General features: G+C 38.1%; 1 protein-coding gene across 2 annotated transcripts; it reads left to right on the top strand.

The window, feature by feature from the left end:
* Window positions 1-9,820: 9,820 nt before the first annotated feature.
* LOC146160557 (bone morphogenetic protein receptor type-1B-like) lies at window positions 9,821-23,560 on the top strand. 2 transcript variants are annotated; one of them, XM_083383659.1, is made up of 11 exons: window positions 9,821-10,025; window positions 10,347-10,444; window positions 10,571-10,682; window positions 10,770-10,851; window positions 13,050-13,293; window positions 13,620-13,746; window positions 16,395-16,547; window positions 19,153-19,297; window positions 19,827-20,011; window positions 20,740-20,876; window positions 21,768-23,560. In XM_083383659.1, the coding sequence occupies exons 1-11, from the start codon at window positions 9,941-9,943 to the stop codon at window positions 22,014-22,016; spliced, it is 1,617 nt and encodes a 538-aa protein (XP_083239785.1). In that variant the 5' UTR covers window positions 9,821-9,940; the 3' UTR covers window positions 22,017-23,560. The 2 variants fall into 2 exon arrangements, with proteins under 2 accessions (XP_083239785.1, XP_083239783.1); XM_083383657.1 differs by having other exon boundaries at window positions 13,041-13,293.
* Window positions 23,561-23,656: the final 96 nt, after the last annotated feature.

The raw sequence follows: 23,656 nt of genomic DNA, 5'->3' as shown, positions 1-23,656 counted from the left end.
TTCCGGGAACGCTTCACTTAAAAAAGACTTGAAGGTAAAGCATAAGTTAGGTACACCAGTGTTTCAGATGTTTGATTGAAATAGCTGCTTTACCTTAAAGTTTCTTTAAAAAAACGTAAAAACAAAATGTTGCGGTTGTGGGGTGCGGCTGAACTTTTGAATGCGATGTTTGCTAGCTAGCCTACTAAAAATAAACGTTACCTACTGGAAAGTGGTTGGTAAACTGTGGGCTGCGGTCGAAATGTGGGCTGCAGAGCCATTTTAAGTTCACCGCGAGCTATTTTTGTTGGTTTTGTTTTACCATGTAGTTGTGGGCCGCGTGAATGCTGTACATATATTGTATTACGTTTAAGAAACGTTTAAGAATTGATATATTGTCCCACCATGGTTCCAGCCCGCGTGGTAAGTGTGGCACTGTGGTCTGTAAGGGTCCGACAACTATATTTTTCAACCTAACTATATGTAAACGCAAGTTTGCGATTCGAGCGTATATTGTTTGCGATTCGAGCGTATATTATCGTGTAATTGTGTATTTTACATTATTTCGGCCTGAAGGCCTAACGCTGTGTGGATTTAGACTCCATACAAAATACAATTTCTACCAACATTTATTTATTTTAGCTTCATATTTGCGCACGAGTTCGTTCAATACAACAGGTGTTTCTAAGAACAATTATTTCATGACGTAACTTGTGACGTCATTTCAATGCCTCCAACTAAAACAAATATCTTGGATCCGCCCTGTTTGGTAGTTGTTTTACTTCAATAGCTTTACAAAGTATTTGAGTATTTTGGGCCTTGACAAATAAATTTGCCGACCACTGTACTAGAATATAATTAAAAGACTCTTTTAAACCTGTCACATACGAGGTAAGACAAACACAAAACGGCAGAAACTAAGCAAAAACATGATATCTTCTTGTGAAAAGTGGTGAAAAACATGTGCTTTATCTGTTTTGAATACCTCTACAACTTAATATTTTAATAGTCATGTTTTTAATGACAGAATTTACTACGATTAAACATGTTTTTTTCGAAAATCGCCAAATTTATAAATAAGGCAAACATTCATTTTAATTTTAAAGAATTATAACCCTTAGTAATGCGTTTTCTCCTTACGGTTTTGCGTAAGCCGTTGCTATGGCTCAACTTTCGATTTAGGAATACCGTTTTTAAGTTAACGGTCAGTGTCTAAGTTTGTTAATTTGTGCCTGCATTATTTTTTTTTTCACAAAGATTTCAAGCACTTTAAACAACGATAAGTTGCTGACAATTTGCATTCCGGCAAGGAAGAAATTCGAAAATATAGGATTGCGAGGTATAATTGCTGTGGGATTTTATATTGATTGTTGCCTTGGGATTAGTTGTACACCTTTTTAACCCATATTTGTGTATTTATAGGTCTATCAAATGTCGCCGTGAAGCCCATTGCCGAACCTTCTCTGAAACTACCATGCGAGTCGTTTCTGATCTACCTGCTGACATTGTTGTGCTTTTTCAAACAAGATTCCCGACCAAAGGACCACGCTTGCGTTTGATCATCATCCCGACATGTTTGAAATATTCCTTGCTAACTTGGAAAGGAATGTCTTGGCCAAGGCTAATGCGCTTCTGACTAAAGTAAAGCAGCGTAGGGTACAGGATCTCTTAACTCAGCAGACACCTGTAGGATCACTGATTCTCCCCCAACGTTTAACACATAGCAGCCAAACTATCCAGGCCGTATCCAAATCACCGCAACAGGTCTTTGTTCACTGCACGATTCAATCTGTCAAAATTTCCATAAAACCCCTAAATACCCAAACCTGCTCAACCCAGACGGTTAACTCAGTAAGGGCACAATCCCTATCCGTCGCCAGCCAAACCTTTCAGTTTGTCCCAACGCCAATTAGAACACAAACCATCAAAAATGCTTTATTCCCACCCGCATCCAAACCGTAAATCCGATCCTAAAGTCAATTCCAACCCAAACGTCCCAATCCGTTGTTAAACCCGCATCCACACAGACTTCTATTTCGACAACCGCCCTAATTTCCCCTCAAACTGTTTGACAGGATTCGAAAAGTTTAAAGACACTTGTTGTGTCCACTTCAACTCAGACCTTCCAACATCACATGCTCTCAGCGTCAATGTCTACTCAGACTTACAAAAGTGCTGCTATGACTCTTTACACCCAGACTGTAGAACTTGGCAGCTCTCCTGTAAGCACACAAACAACAACTCGAACTCAGCCGAGTGATCACCTTACATCGGACACTGGAACCCTACCAAAACGACAAAGCGCAACCACATTCACCCAAACCATTTTTGGAACGGTTCGAATGTTGCCGGCGTTAAAACCTAGATCGAAGTTTAACAAAGGAACACAAACTACTACTCTTCCAGCAAGGGATGGTCAAAGTATGGCACCCTTTTGTCAAAATTCCGAAATTCAGCAATGACAATATTATTAAAGCCAGTTACAAATTGCCAAATGAGAAAAGTATTAAAACAATTCCCACCGAAGAAGATTGGGAGCGGTACTACCAAGAGGAGTTGGCGGAACAGGCGACACATCGAACAAAGATACACTTCTTGTAGTTGATGACATTATGAAAGCTATTATACTACCAAGAGGAGTTGGCGGAACAGGCGAAAGAAGATGCACAACGACTGGCGAAGAAGGCAAGGTCCAAAAAATCAACAATAGACAGATTTTCCGTTCAGTCAAAACTTGGGGAAACAAAAGTTGCTGCTGCTGGATCTCACTCTAAACTGCGGACACATAACACACTCAAGACAGCGTTAAAAGTGAGCACCTCAAAGTTGCCAGCTGCACTCAGTTCTCACAAAGCGCCCAATGGTTCTCCTTCTAAACCTTTTCCACCAACAAGACTTAAGGCACCGAACAAAGTTGATTCTTCATCGAAACTCCGTGCGCCGATCAATCCCAAGGCTCAAATTGTGGTAAAGAACCAGTCAAAACTGCGACAGCCAAGCAATTTAGAACTACCAGTGTCTAAGCCTTGTGGATCCAATCATCAAATTAAACCGAAAGACAGTGATGCGCTTAAAATGGTGTCCAAAAGTAAGTCGTCTCCGATTTCCGAGTTTCCAAATTTCCATGATGTACCAAAAATGGTTAGGAAAAAAGAGGAAGATTGGATGGCAAACATGCAGAGAGCCTTGACAAGGGAGAAGTTGTTCAGGATTCAAGATGACCCTGAGCATCGCTGCACCTCATCCTCGGCCGTCGGCAAGATGAGGAAGTCAAGGATGAGGAGGGGAATCTTGGAGGAGGTTGATTTCCCGGATGAATTAAAGGAACTGGCGGAACCTTTCAACCTCGTCCCATGCATTTCCGGTGTGATGCACGGCGATTAGGAAAAATAAAGGTAAAACATTTTCATTTATTAGTGCTAATTCCATATTGTAGGCCTATGGCAGTAAAATCTTTTTATTTACAGTCAGGCGACGCCAGCTGTTTCGATCTGGAATCACAATTAACTGCCGGATTTCGTTGACGTGTTTCCCGACGACCTGTCACTGATTACAAACAAAGATATCCGTCAGCTGTGTAGTCGCACCCCGCACCTATACAGGTTAAACTAGTTGCAACTGTGCCAAGAGCATCCGCAAAAAGTCCCCCAACGAAATAGCGTTTTTAGACTCCAGTCATAAGACCTAAAAAAGAACAACATCAATGTCGGAATAAAACACAGTTCAAAATAAGACCTAAATAGGACTGATACCTAATGGTCATAGTACCGTCTAAATTGGAATAGTCCTAAACTTGTCGGAATAAAACCTAAATGGCCAGAATCAGATCTATACAATACTTTGCCTAACCCCACACCTATAGGTACATCACTAACTCCCCTAAAAATGTCAACCCTAACTCCTTTTGTAACCCACCCATTACCCACAAATAACCCCAAACATGGCCAAAAAGCAAGTGCCGAAACAGCGACGCCCTCACTGCGCCGGTCAAAGCAGGGCGTCCAAACGTCGCCACCAAAACGGCCGATCTACAGCCCCCGATCGACCTATAAGCTCACGCCTCTCCTTACAGTTTCAGGCGTTATTTGAGCTATTTAGGCCTTATTCGGATGAATTTAGGACGTATTCCGACAGATCTAGGTTTTATTTAGACGATTTCGATATTATTCTGTACTGGACAGTAATCTGCGTGTTTGGCTTTATTATGACGTTGGTCTTAATACTTAGGGTATATAGATTTTTCTGTTTTAGGTACTGTTGCTTTTTATGTTTTATTATGTGTTCCCCTTTAAAGTGATAGCACAGAACGTAGTTAGATACTTAACTCGTTTGCAGCATAATTGAAACGATTTATTTATCTACTCATACACATCGACCCAGTCATTCATTTTTAATCAAAATCTTTTCTGTACTGGTACTGTGGATCTGTATCACTATCAGCCTTACAAAAAGTTAACCTTAAAAAATTGAGAGCTGAATTTTTCCAGGGCCTAAGGCTGTAGCCTTATTAGCCTAGTTGTTAATCCCACGGCCCTGGCAGGGTCGGATTAAGGGTACTATAGGCATAAGGCTGTTAACTAGATCAGGGTGGTCCAAACCCAGGCCCGCGGGCCACATGTGGCCCACGTCATCATTCTTCGTGGCCCGCGGACCACTGTTGAATTATTGTAATGCTTTACGTTATATGTTTAATCAAACAAATATAAGTTTTTATATATAAAGTATATATAACGAACGAACTGCTAGCATGTTCGAATAGTTTGATTATAATTACGTTTTTACACTAATATTTTTTTTGCGAGTTATACTAATATATTAACCGGGTTCCCATCGCTCAACAACTCGGCTATAGAGGGTGACAAGAAGGCACAATATTTGATGTGTTGGACCGGCTTTGAGAAAAGCCGCATGTGCGTCCTATGGCACTTATTTACTAAAAAAACGCCATTCCCGAGCACGCGGCTTGAGGCATTATTGTGTTATTTTAATTGCTATGCGTTGTTTGTGTGTACGCGCTTGATTTGTGCCTACTGCAGGAATGTAATTGGTGTGTTTGCAATTACTTCGTGAGCCTATAAAAGGCTGTTCACTTACTACTACGTTACCATTCCATTTTACTGATTTCGACTGAATACAACCAAAGTTGCAACAAACTGTGCTTATTTGGACTCTGTAAAGAAGCAAGGCGCAAACGTGATTGAAAACACAACAGCCACTTTAAACTAATGAATGATCAATCATATCGAAGATCTGGAAAGTTTATATGCAGGTTTTATGTGTAACTGTCCCTGGTGCCCTGACTCTTTACAAGATGCGATTTTAGCCAAATCAATCTAGTTAAAACTTTTTTGCGCGAATGGTGTACGTCTATTTAGCGATAACGTAGTATGCAACCTCTCTGACTTAAACTTTGACAAGATAAACAACACACGGTTTGTTTTGCCCGCGAACGTTTCAAATGTTTTCAACCTTACAGTTATGGGGTTAATGGCTCTCAGAATCCTTTTGCTTAAAACAGCTCGTGTATCACAAAAAATGTTTCGCACGATTTTTAAGAATCATTCTCAATGTTACTTTTCAACGAAATTTTGTGACGTCATTTTTGAAGATTTTATGCCCCGACCAAACGAAAATCTTTGATACGCCCTGTCGCCGATATACGCATCTAGCCTACTATAAATATGTCGCCCGTTAAGAATATTGACAAAATATTGTGGCCAGCGATGCTGTCAACCTTAATGCCACCCTGAACTAGATAATGGTCGAATTTTGCAAATCAAGCTACAAAAAGTAATAAAAATATATGCATGAAAAATTAAAATTAATTACTGCCAAAAAACCTACTCACGCACAAGGCACATTGACTCGAATCAGTTCGTTTTTAAGCAAAAACTACTGTACTGGTACTGGATCTGTATCACTATCAGCCCTACAAAAATTTAACCTTAAAAAACACTCAGGGCCGAATTTTTCCAGGGCCTAAGGCTATAGCCTAATGGTTAATCCGGCACTGCCTACATATTAAAACTAGAAAATTACTGCACATGACAACAAAATTGGCTTCAAACATAAAGATAAATACACCTAATACATCAAGTGAGCTGTTGGTTTCACATCGAAATCGTTAGAACTTATGATGGTTTTAATTAATTTATAGTAAAATTCGATCTCACAAATGTAGTTATCGCAGCCGTTTTTGCCGAACTATTCAGCGATGCGTTTTGCCGCGGGAACCGCCATTTCAGATCGGCTAGGCAGTAGAAGGACAGAAGACAGTAAAGCAGTGCTATAAAATCTGGAAATCTTGAGAGCTCTACTGATTCGGAAAAGGCGTCGGTATTCGTTTCAAATAAAAAGATGCACGAGTGCGTCACAAAAACTTTAGGGGTGCACCACTACAAAAAGGTTGAACACTACTGATGAAGACAATGCACTCAAACAGAAAAGTTATAAATCATTCACCTTTCCCTTCTATAAGTAACTTGGTTCACCCATTCAAAATTGCATTCCACTTCCGTTGAACCGTTCTTTAGTAGAGTTTAGAACACAAGCGACACGATATAAATATATATTTTTTCACTAGGTGTCAGTCGCGTCGTAGCTTCACGGCAATTGCCCACAGAATTATTCCCGTTTTCAATAAGAGTTGAAACTTGAACGCACTGCTTCAATTTTAACGTTCAGATACTTAGTTTGCAAAAATAGGTATGAAATAATAAACAGTTTGTTAGTTGTCTTGTTTTAGTTTGTCATTTTTAGATATACTATATGATAGTGTTGAAACGACGGCGCTGGTCTAGCATCCTACCACATTTATTTTAACAGTAACGAAACGAGTTGCCAAAGTTGAAATTGCAAGGAAAGGCATGAATTTGTAGAATTAATGTAATAATAATACTTGACCCACCCTAACCCAAATGTTGTGTGTTGCTTTATTAATTAAATCCTAACACAACAAACAATATTTGGGTTAGGGTGCAGATTAGCGTTTGGGTATATAGGTAAAGCTAGATTATTAAATAATAATACTTGACCCACCCTACACCAAAGACACCCTAACCCAATTTTGTGTATTTCTTTAATAATTATTTTAACGCTGTGGTAGGATTTTAGACCAGGCCCAGTTGTTTTGTTTTTTTGTTTTGTTTTTCATTGAATTATTATCTTAATTCTATATGTTTTAGCACATTTTATTATATACTTTTTTCCCATTCTGCATTTTTGGCACTATTTGGCTATATATCTTGGTGTGCTAACTTTTCAGTTATGAAATGAACATTATAAGCACAACTTAAGTTTGGAATTACAACTATTTAAAAAAAATCTAGGTGTACAAGTACAATTAACATGTGTAAACAAATTAAACCTGTCACCGAAAATGACTTTATATGACATATTGTTTTTGTTATAAATAATATTTTGTATGCAAATTAATTAATTAAAACAAAAGTACTGTCTTCATGAAATTGTTATGTTTCAGGTATCGGGTTGACTCATGTTAAGAATTCAACCAGTGTAGTAAAATTAGCATTACATTCCCTGCTGCTACCTGAACCAATGTGTTTCCGGTGGCTACAATAACCTTTTTGGTCAATTTAAAGCAGGCCAAAATCCATATATTCTCTAATAATGATTATAAAGTGATTTTTTTTATTTATTTTATGAAGAAGTTTGACTGGTCACCGAATAGGCATAAATAATCTATCCATTTGACCTTACTTTAAAATGATGTTCAGTGTATAGTTATGATTGGAACACAATTAGTTAAGTATCTACAACTTTTAAGTATTAAAGTATAACTAAATGACTTAAGCAAAAGTGTTTTATTCGTATGAAACTATTAAAAATCTGTTTCTTTGTTTTATGAAACAACAGTCACAAAGCTTTTTGGGATAATTGTTTTTAACAAAAATACTAAACAGTCTTAATGGGTTGTGCAACTTCAGTAGCACATATCAACGGTTCAATCTCAGTGGGTTGATTTATTTATTAAAATGATTTGTTGTAAAATTTTAGTCCATGGTTTAGAGAAGAGCTTACATATGAATGGAGATATCTTTTTTCATAACTTAATTTAATTTGTTACTGTTAATAACAATAAAATATGACCTTTTGTAAAAAAGTACAGTTCATTTTTCCTGTTGGTTGTTTTTGTTTTTCATTTGTTGTTACTGAATTACATTGCTTGTTTAAAGAATTAGATATAAAAAAACATATAGTTTGCTGTACAACATTTATAGAGAGAAACATAAACTTCCTTATGTTCTATTTCAAAATGTAACAAATGACATTTTTTCTTGTGAATGGTAAACTTATAGTTATATGAGAAAACCTGAATTATATAAATCAGTCTAGTAGTAATGCATTACAGTGTTATACTTAAATAGTATACACAGTAATACAGAAATTGTATTACTCGGGGACAATAAAGTATATACCCTAAAAAGAGGAGTGAGAAAACAAGAGGTTTTTACCATTTACCAAGCAAGCATATTCAGAACGTGACATTTCTCTAAATTATTTTTTTGGTGAGATTTATCAGAACAACACTGGGGATTGAACGTTAAGATAAAACTACCAAAACTTGTGGCAGATTATCCAAAACTGATTGGGGTAGGGCTAAAACGTCACGAGTCTTACGTCTTTTAAGTGGTAGTACAGCCGAGATGTGGTCTAGCTTTCCTGTGCAGTGAATTGCTAGCGAGACGCGTTGCCCAATATAGGTCGTCACCAAGGCGCCAGACTGGCAGACTGCGTTCTGTGCTCAATTGTTTACAGTTGTTCGGTCTGGCTACATCGGGACTGCTCAGTAATCCAAGGCCGTGACAAAAATTGTAGCGCCTTCAGACTCTTTCGGCGACCGTGAACCGCTAGTGTGAGGTTGGGCTTTTCCGTTTGGTAATTATTTCTTCTCCTAGTTGCCTTTTTCAAGAAAGGCTGTCGATATGTTTGTGTGCACTTTTGGATCGGTAACAGGAGCTCGCCGAGAGTTTAATTGCGCTTTATCCCACAAGTAATTGACGCCTCGTTAATGGACAAGCCGAGTTTTACTTAATTGCGGATAAAAGCCTGTGGCGTGTTGATTTACGGCGGCCGAGGTGTGAATCTTCTTGTAAGGGACGCGTTTCTTTTAAGACGGAGCCGAAAACGCGCACTTCCAGCCGTAGTCGCTGGAGTGCTGCCTTTGTTTGACGCAAAAGGCCTACAGGCGGCCGAGGTTTGTTTTCGAGAGCGAAGATTGACTTACTGAAAGACGACGCCGTGCCACCAAATAACTGCGTTGTGAATCGAATTTGTATCAAGGCTCTGCGGCGCACCTCAAATGCCCGGTGTTGTTGGCGCTGTTCCTATTGATTTTTAACGGATTTTAGTGCTGGCAGTGTTTTGCTATCAGAAAGTTGTTTATAGCGAAAATTATCGTTTTTAACACTTTGTTAGTTAGCAGATAGATGAATTTATGGTTCTATAGTTAGATTTATTACATGTAGCTGCTGTAAAATTTATCTGCACAAATGACTAATTTTATAAAAAGGTTTTTAAGTGTTTGGTAGACTTAGATATCAAATTGAAACTATATTACTAGTTTTACAAGTAAGTTTATCCAACTGTTTTATCATGTATGATAAGGCATTTAATTGATAAACACCGGATATAATGGTCGTGTATTGCTGTTGAATTCTTCCTGAACAGCCTTCCAAATTAGTTAAATAATCATTGAAATATGTGGTTTGGTCAGATATAGTTCGGCGCCACTAATATGAATGGATTTCAAAAGTACTCTGAAGTTGGCAGTACTATTTTTTGTCTGAATTCAAACCATGTTTTATTTCAACAGGTTTTAGGTGTATAGTTTATGCAATTTGAAGTTGCTTGTATTTGGACATACTGTGGTATGTTATATTTGATGGATTATTTATACAAAAAGTATAACATCTGAATGGTTTACTGACAAAATTAAAAAATGGCTTACACACCTATAGTCTGCCGATGTCTAATTGACTGTCCTAATTTAGAAGATAACTCGACTTGCGAATTGAAACAGTTTGGTAAGTATGATTTATAACAGTGTAGATATGAAAACTTTTGTTTTTAAAGGTAATAATCTAAACCCTTTGTGTTTTTTGTTTTTCAATAAGTTTTCACTGAATGATTGGTTTGTAAAATATTTTTTTCTTTTTTTAATTTGGCTAAATGACAGTAGACAAGAGTTTGTCATTGACATTTAAGGTGATTAGCATTTTTGTTGTGTTAACTTTTGACTTGTGCTGGGTTTACTAAATTAGTTTATACATTATTTTTTCTTCATATAAACAGTGCATTTTTGAATCTGTGATATATTTACTAATTTGTAAATTGTTAATCTTCAGCTAAATGCTACAAGAAGTCAATAATTAATGAAGCAGGTGAAGTCGAAGTTCATGCTGGTTGTTTGGGTCCACAAACAGACTATCTTGATCAATGTAATGTAAGTTTGCCACATATAATTTGGTTTAAGTTGGTAAATGCCTTCTATTAAGTCTGAATTTTACATATCCTAATCTTAAGTGAATACCTAAAAAAAATCATTTAACATTTTAATGTTCTGATTCAGGAGCGAGCCAACCCAAAGTTCCTTACTCCAACAGTTTTAAAGTGTTGCAACAATGGCAGTTTGTGCAATGACAAGCTTGATGTGACATTACCAGACCCTGAAGACCCTGTTGGTAATTATCGTTAACCTTCAGTTTGGTTTGATTAAAGTAAATTACATCACCCAAATAAAAATACATATTCCTCTATTCCAACTGCAGGATTGAACTTTGTGATTATTGTTGTCATCGTTGTTATGTTTGTACTCCTCTTTGGTACTGCTATTCTCATCTACACTGTCAGGTAAGTTGTGGTTTAAAAAGCTAACTTGAATGTAACAAAATTTATAAGTCAGAATTAAGACTTAAATGTTACCTATATTAAACCTTGTGCCGGACAGTTAACAAACAAACAAACAAAAATTGCTTTTAAGTAACTATAGTTAAATGATATAATTATTTTTTATGCTTATGGTAGTCTTGTTTTTTAGTAGGTGACTTAATTGAAGTATATGTAGCAACAGAAACGGTATGGCATTATATTACAGTTATTGACATATATAATGCAATTTTAAAAAGTCAGTTATCAGTTGCGTGTCAAAAGTGACTTTTAATGTTAGAATTGCTTGCATTACCCTATTTGCAAAGTCTCGCCCATTGCCCTGGCAGGTAAACGTTTTGCTGCAAAATTGTGTCAGGTGTCCATAATATTGTCTTGTCCTATAAAGTTGCGTCCAATTATTGTCGCCTGAAAGGAGACTGTTGAGACGCAGGTGTGCAACGCAGGTGCGCCAACAAAGCCGTCCGCGGCCTGCGATTATTTGAAGCAACTCCTTACCGAGTTCATTTTATCATGGCCAGGTAAGAATGTTCATGGTGGCTTGGATTCGATAATTCGAAGCTTTCAGTTTATTGTCGCAACAGTTGACTTCCGAAGGCCGCGGCGCGCTGACGATAATCCGCTTTTAAAACTAGCACCTTGTGTCGAATTTTTAATATCCACGCCAGTCGCGCACTCACAACCGGACCCAGCACATTTTCCAGCTATGTACAGTTGTAACACCTGGTTCGCGTGTGTGGTCTGTGTGCTTAAGTTGATTGGTTAGTGACCAAATGGCAAAATTTTGACTTAATTGTTCACATACTTATGCTATAAACGTGACTTCATCTGAGACTGAAACGTTGTGAGTCAATTCATGAAAGGATGCACTGTAAATAAATGTTTTATCGATAGTTGTCCAGAGACTGTTTTACAATCCTATGTAAAAATGCCAAGCGTAAACGACTAAACTTAGGAAATGTCGAATTCGAATTCTTTTTGCCGCTTGCCGTGGATTTCGCCCGACCTCCCGCAGAGCATTAAATTCTACTGTGTTTGCTTGTCTCGGGTTCCTCCACTGGCCGCCATCAAGCGTCAACAATAACAAACGTCTGTTTTTACAAGACTGTATTTTACTATTGCCTCATGAGTGGCGATGGGAAATATTCAGAAGAATTACAACACTTCCTGACGGGATTAACTTTAATAGTGTCACAAATAAAAAATAGATGATTAATATTTACAAATACACTAACAAATTATTATCATGCTATAAAATGTACAAGCTTTCGCTAGGTTTATTTTGATAGATCTGCCGTGTATTCTGTTATAATTTAAGGAGAAAACATAATAACTTTAAGGAGCACCATTTAAGTCTATTTTTTAAATTAGGTTATATTAAATAAAATATACGTCTTATTAGAAGCGCTGCGAGTTAGGGCTAAAAAACACTCAAGATTTTAGGTTGTATTTGCCCACAAATGATTCAAATATACTCCACGTTGAAATAAAAACAATAAATTCTGTTAATTCAACATTTTGTTCTGACAGAGGAATTGTTGCGATCACATTAGTTAGTGCATATCCTAAAAGTAACTCCCAAGCCAACACGTGCGTCGGCAAAATGGGCCAGCTGCGAAACTGCCACATGCGCATAAACCCCCTATGGACCGAAACCGTTTGGAGTCCGCGAACAATATATATATACCTATCCCACAATTCCACCATATCAAAGGTAATGTTAGGTTAGTTTAAATTAGTACTGTGAATTCCCTTAGAACTGCCAAACTTCAAATCCAGCTTTCATCAGATATGCAAAGCTAAGATAATTATTTGAAACATTTTGCGAGATTGTTTTTTTTAGGTTTTAGTGTATCATAATTATAGTAACTTTTGCCAGCTGAAATCCAAGTGACTGTTAGTCGGGTGAAAATAAAATGTTGTAAACCTACATTTTCGAAACAAGTTTGTTTAAGTGGGAAATCAAGGTGAAAACTTTACTCGTTATAGCGTTCACCGTAACGTGTATTATCCACAGAAATAATGGTTTATATTTTTTCGATAATTTGCTATCCCAGACCCGCGTAAGTTGGTACGAAAACCGACCCAACACTAGCGGGGCGGCAGAAACGTTTGTATTGCGCCAATGAGTATTTCTCTGCTGTTCTCGGCAGGTTATGCAGACGCGAAGCGAAACGACGGATTCAGATCGAAAACGAAAATAAGCACGCCGACTGCCCTGTGCTGTACGGCAACACGCGGCACTGCCTCGCCAACGGTAAGCATCGGGGGACTTGCGAGGGGACCAACGGCTGGCCCTCACTCGTGGAGACCTCGTCTGGCTCAGGGATGCCACTTCTCGTGCAGCGCACTGTGTCTAAACAAATCGAAATGGTGAAGGAAATCGGTCGCGGACGTTACGGAACGGTGAGGGTCTCGGGTTTGTTCTTTTATTTTAAAGGAAATTTGTGAACAAAGGAAACTGATTGAAATCGTTTTACCGTCTTACGTTGTTGACTATGCGCGTCAAATAAAAAACCTAACCTAAATATACTTGGGTACATTATGGACGGATCTATAATGTAGCTTGATAATAAATCTCAAAGCCAAAGATGTCGAGTAGATCGACATCATCTTGATTAGGACGTTTCAATACGAACTTGTATCATCTTCAGTTAATGAACATTATTTCCTGTAATATCAAAAAGTTTAAACTTCTTTCGATCGCTTTATTCACTAACTGTTTCGTGCAGGTGATGCTGGGCAAGTGGCGGGAGGAAAAGGTAGCGGTAAAGATATTCTACTCCAAGGACGAAGACAGCTGGTTTCGTGAGACCGAGATATACCAGACTGTGATGCTGAGACACGAGAACATACTCGGTAAGTCCTCGCGCGTGATTAACAGTGGCAATGTGTATGTCGTCCTAGTCTCTTTCACTGCATTCGTATTTTTATTTGTTGTGTCCAAGTTGAACCAATAGATGCACAGTCTATCGTCACCATTTTACATCAGAAATATTTTATCGAAAAAAATACACAGTTTTAAGCAGTATTTACCCTTGTCTCAGTGACATATCGGTACTTTAAGTGCTTTGTACAAAGCAGATTCTTAAATGATAAGTAGGGTTTGTCAAACAAACGAGCGGTTCTTGTTATCAGAGCGACGTTTGAACTACAACATCACGAACGTTTGGCGCGATATTTTTTCTCAAAGGTCGTATCTTAATCCGCTGTTATTGGTAAGGTCATTTGCCTGGCGCGCAACCCTGCGGTTCACGCTAATCTATACGCAAGGTTTGATTCGAAAACATACCTTTGATGCATTTCGCTTGTTGTCGGATTAGCGAGAAGCACAGATCTCGAGAGGCGATTTCTGCTTGAGTTATACCACTGACTCTTCATAGTAGCTCTTCATAGCCGAGCCCGTCAAAATGAGACGCAAACTGTGTCATTCGCTCGCCAAGGTTATTTGCTCAACCTAGCAAACCAAAAGCTCTTACGGCGCAAACCTTGTGACTTTTCCGTCGTCGACGTTCTTTGTCTGAAGATACGCAGCCTTGTCAACCTTGTCAACCTTGTCAGGATTTAATTAAGCAAAGGTCGAATCCGAGCGACATCTTAGCTACGTTATAGTTTTAAACCGACGGTTTATTGTAATTATTCACTTTGCTAGTGTGCCTATTGTTAGTGGTATTAACTATTACTTAAATAGCGATATTATGTAAAAGAATTAGAAGTAATGAGTAGGCGTAGACCTGCGGATTTATCACAGCCGCACGTTGCAAACTTGCAAGCTGTGCAAACGAACTAAATCCCTTCATGAGATGCTTTTAACGTCTGCTCGTGCCGCTCCACTTCCACATTGACCAGAAATATTTCAAACGGCTTTTACGGCCGCGAACAAACGTTGATTAAATTAAATCGCAAGTCACGTACCTTACAACGTGCCTTTTTACGCGTGTCTTTAATTATTTTCTTCTATTACGTAACTGAGATATACCTTGTTTATTTTTAATTTTGGATCCTAAGAATTTGAATGATAACAGATGAAGTTTGGACATATACTCGTTAACTATACAGTACACGCTCATACAACTACAAAAACGAAGTTAACAAGCTAACCGAACATGGTAAAAGTGCTACGCTTTCAATAGCCAAGTAAACATTTGAGGCCGGCCATGTGTAAACTATGTAAACGTACCCAAATAAAGGCAAGTTTATTTATTTGCAAAAAAATAATTAGTTGGTACTAAAATTCGCAGACGACATGCTGACATTTTTGTCGAGTATTATTTTGTCCAGGCAAATCCTGATGGGAGCAACTCGCGCTAATGATGTGCAAATTTTAATTGAACAACAACAACAACCGTGATACTGTAATGTAGTGTTGTAATGACTTGAGTCAATGACTTGTTACTGTTTTCAAACGACTTGACTTGACTTAAGTCATTTGGGAAAAATGACTTGACTTGACTTAAGTCTTTCGGACAAATTACTTGACTTGACTTAAGTCAATTTAAAATGACTTGTTTACAACACTGCTGCAATGTATCATCTGTTACATCTGTTGTTTCAACTAAAGTTGTTAATAAATTTTACATAATTATGTTAGCAACAACTTTTTTATTTTAACCGCCTCCACACCCCTCAAAAATATTAACCAACTAAATAAAAATAAATACTTTATATTTGGGATTCGATAGATTTTTTGCTAGATTCGCATTAACTAATATTTGGGGTAGACGAGGGGCATGTAATTGTTTTCCATGGCGGTCAAATTCGAATATAAAATATTGACTCAATAAACAAATTTTGCGACACTCCTTTGTGTAGTATTACTGTACACTTAATGAATAGAAGAGGCAATTGAAAAAGGCATTGTATTTTATGTTATCCAAGAAACATGGTTTGCCAGTGAACCTATCAAAGCTGGCCAGTGACCCATCAATACTTATTGTATTTATTCAGCTGCGAGCTCTGCATTTTGAAGTAATTACGCATACCTCATTTCATTACAAAGAGCTGTGTATACGCTATCACGCAATAATGGGGATATCTGCAGTAGGCAAAATTTGATGGCAGTGTTATCAATGATGCAACACTTGTCATTTTAGGCTCGTAATAATGCGAATTTAAAACCTAAAAACAACACACACGATATAAATGGTTAAATAGACTACTGAACGAAACCTTTGAGGGTCACAAAAGTTGGTGCCGCGGGCCGGACCCTGAGTCCGGGCCTTTTGTTGCACACCTCTGATTTTGACTTGCAGGTCTGTGATTTTAATCTGCCCTTCTACTTTAAACAACCCGAACCACTTCATTAAATTAAAGAATGGTTTTAATGACGTTTTCTATTAAATATACAATGTTGTAACCACCTTAATATTTCTGACTAGGACTGTGCAGTAATAACATGACTTTAGCGCATATACATCACAAATGCTAGCGTGATACAAATCGAAATCGAAATCCACTGTTTTTAAGTAGAGACGCTTCGTTACCACGACTTTTTTCAATTTTTTCAGGTTTCGTCGCAGCCGACATTTCGGGCACCGGATCGTGGACGCAGCTTTTTCTGATCACCGAATATCACGAGCAGGGAAGCCTGTACGACTACTTGCAGTGGAAAGTTCTCAGCGTGTCCGAAGCTCTCAAACTGGCACACTCGGCAAGCTCAGGTGAGCCCAGCACACTCTGTGACTGCATTAATGTCACAGGGATTTGGTCTTGTCTAGTACAAATTTCCGACCACCAAACTTACTTTGTTTTTGTATACCAGAAATGCTCTTTAAGACATTTAGGTTCTAATCAAAGTCAGTTATTTGTAAGTTCCTAAAAAAATATATTTTTCGCCACAAAAAGAGAACATCATTATCAGTTTCTTAATTGGAATGAGGCGTTTACCTGTAAGGGCGAGGAGATTTTTTGTTTTACACATTAAGTTTGCCATTTTTGTATGCCAATTCGAATTAGAGCCGTAACTTCGTTTTGGTAAGGTGATGTAGTTAGTGATTTAGAAACCTTCAGCTAATAAACTATAACTTGAATGATTAGGTCAAGTGATTTATTAAAAATAAGCAAATATGTTTTAAATACTTGGTGTACTTGTTGTTTGTATGCTCAGAACTGACAACACGCATGTTGCATGAAATGCTTCGGAAATAGTAATCCGAAACTAATGTTTTTGTCGGACAGAATGACGCATTTAGAAGGCCGCGATGTTTAGATTAGATACGATCTGTTTCAACGTGTAGATTTCTCTGGCGAGATCTGTAGTGTGTACACAATTTAGTTCATGATTGAAGAAAAAAAAAGTATTTTATTGATTTGTAAACCAGTTAAGCATGGTTTAGCCTCAAAATTGCTAATTATGTGATGCGTATTTGGTATTAAGTTTGATCACAAGAAAAACGGAATTAATAGCGTGTTTGAATGAATTTTACTTTTTTAAGCAATCGGTACTCCAGAAATGTATTATTCTTTTTAGTTATTAGTTGCCTTTAAAATTTACCTTTTGTGTGGCTAATTAGCAGAATTAGGTAAAAACATTCATCATCCCCGTGTTTTTTAGTGTTTTTATTGCAATGCATAATGCAAAGCCCCCAAATATGCTGAGTCTACTCACGTTATTTCGTTTTCGATTTGTGGGCAGAATCGCCTGGGTTGGCTCAAGAATCGCTACGTCATAGCAAGACAGTATGTTAAGGCCGAAGTCAATTTACCGTCACAATTCGACTACAAAAATTGCCGCCAAAGAATCCTCACTGCTGGAGGCGATTAATTAGATTTAGAACAACCATAATTAAAATCTCCTCATTCGGGCTTCCAATTTTGGCAGGATTTATACGAACGAAATTCTGAAAGGTTTTGGTCAATTCGGCAGTCAGCCAAATGTTGCCTAAAGGCGTTAAATGGTAAACCCCCTCGCGAAAAATTTATCCTACCAAACTGTTGTTTGTAAGTTAAGCAAAGGTATGTATACCCGTAAAACAATTTAAAAACGCCGATTAAGAGAAATCTCCATTTGACACCAGCCAGTACTCAAACCAAGGAAAATTTCTTCACGCTTCATATTGATTTGCTGGTTGTGTAATGACAAAACCTTGGCTTTTTTATTTAAGGTGTAACTTTGTTGAATCATCATATTTGACACTTTCGACTGACTGCTGCATAACACATCAAAAGAAAAACAGTTAAAACGGCCCTCTTAGGTGTGGCATTGCAAACGTCATAATACGCACCTTGCCGTACAATTTTCCAATGATCAAAACGCCCTTTTAGATCGTGGGAAGATTGTTTTGGAAATTACAACACACCAGGACAAAAAGGGCTTGCTTTCTAAAATAGAAGCGGTAAATTCCCCCCCCCCCCCCTTTTTTTTTGAACTGTCTCATTTGTATATTTTAAATAATATGGAAGCGTTGCTAATTTTTTTCATCATAGTTTTGATAATTTCGCAACAAAAAAGCAAAATTATATCCTTTAAAATACTCTCAAAACGCCAAACATGACCAAATAGTAGCATTCTAAACTCTGTATACGCTTCGCGTATGTGCCTGTAGTTTAAACAAGCGGAACTAAACCGTATAACGAACCTTTTTTACTGCATGGGTCACAAAGACCTTACGTTAAAAACACATGTTGGTCATACATTTAAATCAGAGTTGGGCCATAATTTTTACAGCGCGCTTCATATGAATCATCACACCTTGTAACGCTGTAAAACAAGTAAGCTTAAGAAAAATGTTATTACGTTGGGAGTTGTGCGCAAAAATGCAACTGAAGTCGAATTTCAAGAAAATGCCAAAAAAATGTCTAAAATTGTGGCTATTTGTTAAAATCCATTTTCTTGGTTTGTGAAACTCCTCTCTTCGCTCAATTGTAAAAAATAAAAACTTAGAGAATACGCATGCGAAAATAGGGATACGCATGTATATGAATAGCAAAACAACTTTGAAAAAGATTTCGCAAATATTTATGCTTTCATACAAATTTAAAAGGGAGCTTCACATCATGAGTATAGTGTATATTTTCAGCATGGTTTTCAGCAGCAGTGCCGTTATAGAAATAATAACTGAATTACCTAAATATTTTAATATATTTCGGTATGATGAGAAAAGGAAGTAAGTCGCTAAAAATCTGCGATCCGCGGGCCAGTGATTCGCCGTCCCTGTAAAAGGGGCTATTTCAAAGTGCTTACAGTGAGCAATGCAAACATTATATGCAGAAGGTTGCATTAAGACGACAAAGACCGCAATATCATATTCTGTTGCAACTAAACAGGTTTGGCCCATCTTCACATGGAAATCAACGGCACTAAGGGAAAACCGGCAATCGCTCATCGTGACGTCAAGTCGAAGAACATCTTGGTGAAGCGTGACGGGCAATGCTGTATTGCCGACATGGGATTGGCCGTGCGATACACAAGGTAATTAATGGGCACCCTGTCCTTACCAACTTGGTATTCGGCTAATTTTTTTCTTCTTTGTCTCTATTTATGTTGTGATTATGCCATGTTTATGCAAAACGAACAGAAATGCACATCCCTATCTTGGTTGAGTGTTTTTTTTCAGTTCATAACCGTAATACATTCTGTATATTTTTTTTTATTTTAGGTTAACAATTAACATAATTTCCTTTTTTTAAGTATATGTTCTTTAAAAAATACTCTGTGGGGCCAAATCACACTTGCATACCAGCACTTAGGATGAAACCCGAATATGTCTTTTCACTTTAGAAAAACCTAATTTAAAAAAGGGTGTTTGGCTGGTACGGGTATTACGTGTTAACGAGCAATATGATTTTTGGTTTCTTCGTTCATATTTTTTTTGGATAGACCATAATATCCGCAGACGCTTATCCCTGTTGCCGCTACGTGTGCACGTAATTAACTTAAAAGCCAGAAGGGTTACCGTTTTTGATTTCGTTGTTTATCAGAGTTCGTTTTTTTCGCACAGGGCGGTCGACAAAGTGGATGTCGGGTCGTACGATCGCTCGCGTCGTCAGGGCACCGTCCGCTACATGTCGCCAGAGGTGCTCGATCAGAGCTTGCACGACGACTGCTTTGAGGCTTTTAAGTCGTCCGATGTGTACAGCTTCTCGCTCGTCATGTGGGAGATCGCCAATCGCATCAACGTTTCAGGTGCGTCCTCTAAAGCGGCATTTCGCAGTAAAGAGAAGAAAACCGGACACGCAAAATTCAGTTTGATTTCGCAAATTATCGCGTTTATTGCAGGTGCAATCAATTAACATAGCGAGTAGAACTACATTACCCTGGTATTAGTTAAAATTAAACTGGTAAATACTCTATTTAACCTATGGACAACGTCGGTATTTCATCTAGTAACTACATAAAAAACAAAAACGTGATTTTGTATATACTATGTGTGATGCAACACAATGAACTCGACACAATCTGTCCGTTTAAAAAATCCCTGCACCGCATTACACGTTAGCCGCTATCCGAAAATAAAGCTGACGCCTCATACCCTGGTCACATTTAAAGCAAGCACCATAAATATTTTACCGCGGCGGCAGGCACTAATCAAACTCCCTTAGAGCAATATTTCGCTTCTAAAAAATGCGTTGCGCTTTATAAAATCAAAGCGGTACCAATTACCCGACATAAACGACAGAATTCCCGAGGTACTCGAATCCTGAGGATCAAGTATTCTACTTAAAACGAAAATTATTTTTGACGCTAATAGATCTGCGAATTTTACAAGCAGTCGAATCTTCACTTTCATTTTTCGTAAAACACTGACGGCTCAAAACTAGCAAAATGTACTTTGCGAAACATTCTTAGACCGCCCTAAAACGGTCAGCCTAAAACGACCAACTAAGAACACAACGACGCTGTTGATGTTGCAGGTTCGGTGGACGTGAACGAATACCATGTTCCCTACTACGACATGGTGGGAAGCGACCCTGACTTTGACGAGATGCGCAAGGTCGTTGTGCTCGAAAACATCCGGCCCGACATCCGACCTCAGTGGAGCGCTCATCCTGTGAGTAAAGGCTTGTGTCTAGTTACTTTTGTATCAAATTTAAAAGCAGATCAGGTGTTGCTACTCTGGTCGTTGTGCAGGATCGTTCTTAATGGCAATTAGAACCACCAAATAATTCTTATTAAGAAAAATATAAAAGGTTGTTTATCGCAGTACGCATGCATTATACAACGCCGTTACGCCACATGTCATTATTCAAATATTTAAAAATAAATGTTTAATAATAAAACGCTTTCTGTTTTGTCAATCGTCCGCCAAAGCGACTCGATAGCTATTTTAATTGCTGCGTTTCACAGTAATTGTTGGTTCTTGAAAGTTGGTGATTGTGGGAAAGAGGGTGTGCCGTAGCGCAACCCTTTAACCTCAGCGTATAGCCCTCTTGTTTAGGATTTAGGTATTTTAATAATTCGAATAAAGTTGCTAAAAGTATATTTACCTCAGTAATGTGTTTGTGCAAATTTCATATAAAATTTAGTGATTTTGGTTAGAAAATCCTTGACTTGTCGGAAGGCGCTTTATGTTGACATAGACTGCAATCATCAGGCCACACAATCCGACGTCAATATACAATTTACTCGTTTCAATAATTTTTGTTGAAAATGGAATAGGACACTTAATTTCTACGGTCAGAACCGTCGATTTCTGGTATAGTTTAGCAATTCAAGGGCGAAGCTGCGAAAATAAAAGTGCCACTGCAGCAAAAACACATCTGTATTCCTTTGGGACTTTGTGTCTGATGTATCTTTTCCTCTTTATTCCCTGCGTTATTTTTTTCATTTGACAAACGGACGCGTCAGCGGCGGAAACCGGCTTCCAGTGTCTTCATATTCAATTAGATAACACATTCAACTGTTGCTTGTTAACGGTTTCGCCATCCCTTGTTCCCAACAGATCGTCTCGTCGTTCGTGGCGACCATGTGCGAATGCTGGTCGGCCCGGCCATCGTCGCGACTCGCTATGCTCCGGGTGCGCAAATCGCTCAGTCACGTCATAAACGGCGCCCGCCGGTCGGTGACGGACGACGCAAACGAAGCCACCTCGGACTCGAGCTACAGCGACCGGAAGCCGTCGGCGTCTTCCAGCAGTGACCTCGGCGTAGGCCAGTCGCTGGACAGTTCTAATAACCACTACGTGGCGTGATACACTCTCCACCCTTTTTAAGGCGGAATGCGTGCTTTTGGTTGATTTTTTGCGACGAGTCCGTAAAGGGAGAGCAATGGGTGCGGAGCGTTATAAAAAGAGACCAATAAGTTTTTGCTTGGAAAACTATTTGAGCGTTCAATAAGCTTCACAAGCTGTTTTATTGAGCCACGAGTTTAAACTTGGATTCTGTTAGTAAAATGCCATTGTATGCATTCCCCGCCTTTTTAAAATATACTTCTCCAACAGATTTCCTCAATGCAGCTCGATACAAGTTTGTATATTATTTACGTTTTTGTGCTTTTAGTTCGATTAAACCCTTTTTATGTTTTTCGTTTTTCCTACAAGGTGCTTGGCCGATTAACCACCTTCGATAGCTCCACTAAGGCAATCATCCACTGTTGCCTAACACGAATAAATTATGTCTAAAATCTTTTAAATCGGAATGTTGATGATCGTTGTTTTGTAAGTTTAGCACTCACATTCCATCTGCTTTTTTGTCCTTCGAATTGCTCAACAGGTTTTACCAAGCGTTGAAATAAGACATCTGCTCATTCGTACTACACGCACCCATGTGCTGCTTTGTGTTTGTTTTGTATTCCTTATACCAGTAATTACCAACCAGGGGAATTCCCTAGGGGTGCGGACATAGGTCACGGGCGTCCTGGAGTGTACTTGCAACTTACAGTTCTTTTATTATTATGGCAACGGTTGCTGGAGATAACTTTATTATTTTAAATCGACAAAAATACATTTGTAAAATATTGATTGGGATCAGTTTTAAAACATCAACTGGTTTGTAAGCTAGGTAATGTTTTAAATGAGGTCCGTGACAAAACAAATCTTGCGAACCAATGTCTTATGCAGTGTGTGTTTGGGTAAGTCATTTAGCTTGACTGACATAGTTTTCATTCTTTGACTTCTGTGAAAACTCCATATTTACTTCATCGCCTTTGTCTGCTTTTCCCGATACTGTATTAAATGTACAACTAATCCGGAATAAGATGATTTCATACAAGAAATTTCATTTTTCTTGGACATAACCTGCATCTTTGATATGTAATACCTCTTGCAAACGATAAGGGTTTTTATTATTAATCTTTTGATATGTAGTACCTCTGCGAACGATAAGGGTTTTTATTGTTAGTCTTCCTACTTTTGTAGAAAATGAGCTTATCGTATGAACTATTTTTTGTATCTTTAAACCCTACAAAACATTTTTTGGGGCGAAAGGTCTTTGTAAATGCGTTTTACAAACCGCATTGTCCTAATGCACGTAAAATACATTTGTTCGAATGTTGAATTTTTCTTGTACGATTGTTTGTATGGCAGCGTTTTTATTTGTGACAAACCGTTGTACATTCTACTATTTTTAACAGCTATGTTGTTTTCTTGATTTTTTATATCTAATCTCTCTTTTTTGGGTAACCCTATGTCTTTGCCATCTTTGCCTGATATTATATAACCGTGTTGTTTTTCGCTTCGCTCAAAGTATCGAGTTTTTCACCAGGCTGCGTTGCATTTGGAATAAATTTCGTATTGCCACATAACGAAGTAAGCTGCTTTTATGTTACTTGAATTCTTTTAAAGTTGTAGCCTATAGCTGTTGCTCCGTATGAAGATCTTCAGTGTGCAGGGCT

This window comes from Ascidiella aspersa, chromosome 3, assembly GCF_963924565.1.
Source record: "Ascidiella aspersa chromosome 3, kaAscAspe10.2, whole genome shotgun sequence".
Classification (NCBI taxonomy): domain Eukaryota; kingdom Metazoa; phylum Chordata; class Ascidiacea; order Phlebobranchia; family Ascidiidae; genus Ascidiella; species Ascidiella aspersa.
Note: the sequence above shows the minus strand (reverse complement) of the source record. Positions and strands in the feature narration are given on the sequence as shown.

What these genes read in the sequence shown, in the direction of transcription:
- LOC146160557 (XM_083383657.1), top strand. Translation starts at nt 9,941, where the DNA reads ATGGCTTACACACCTATAGTCTGCCGATGTCTAATTGACTGTCCTAAT. An exon ending in TTGCGAATTGAAACAGTTTG is followed by an intron (nt 10,026 to 10,346) that starts GTAAGTATGATT and finishes GTTAATCTTCAG; the next exon opens with CTAAATGCTACAAGAAGTCA. An exon ending in TTGGCCGTGCGATACACAAG is followed by an intron (nt 19,298 to 19,826) that starts GTAATTAATGGG and finishes TTTTTCGCACAG; the next exon opens with GGCGGTCGACAAAGTGGATG.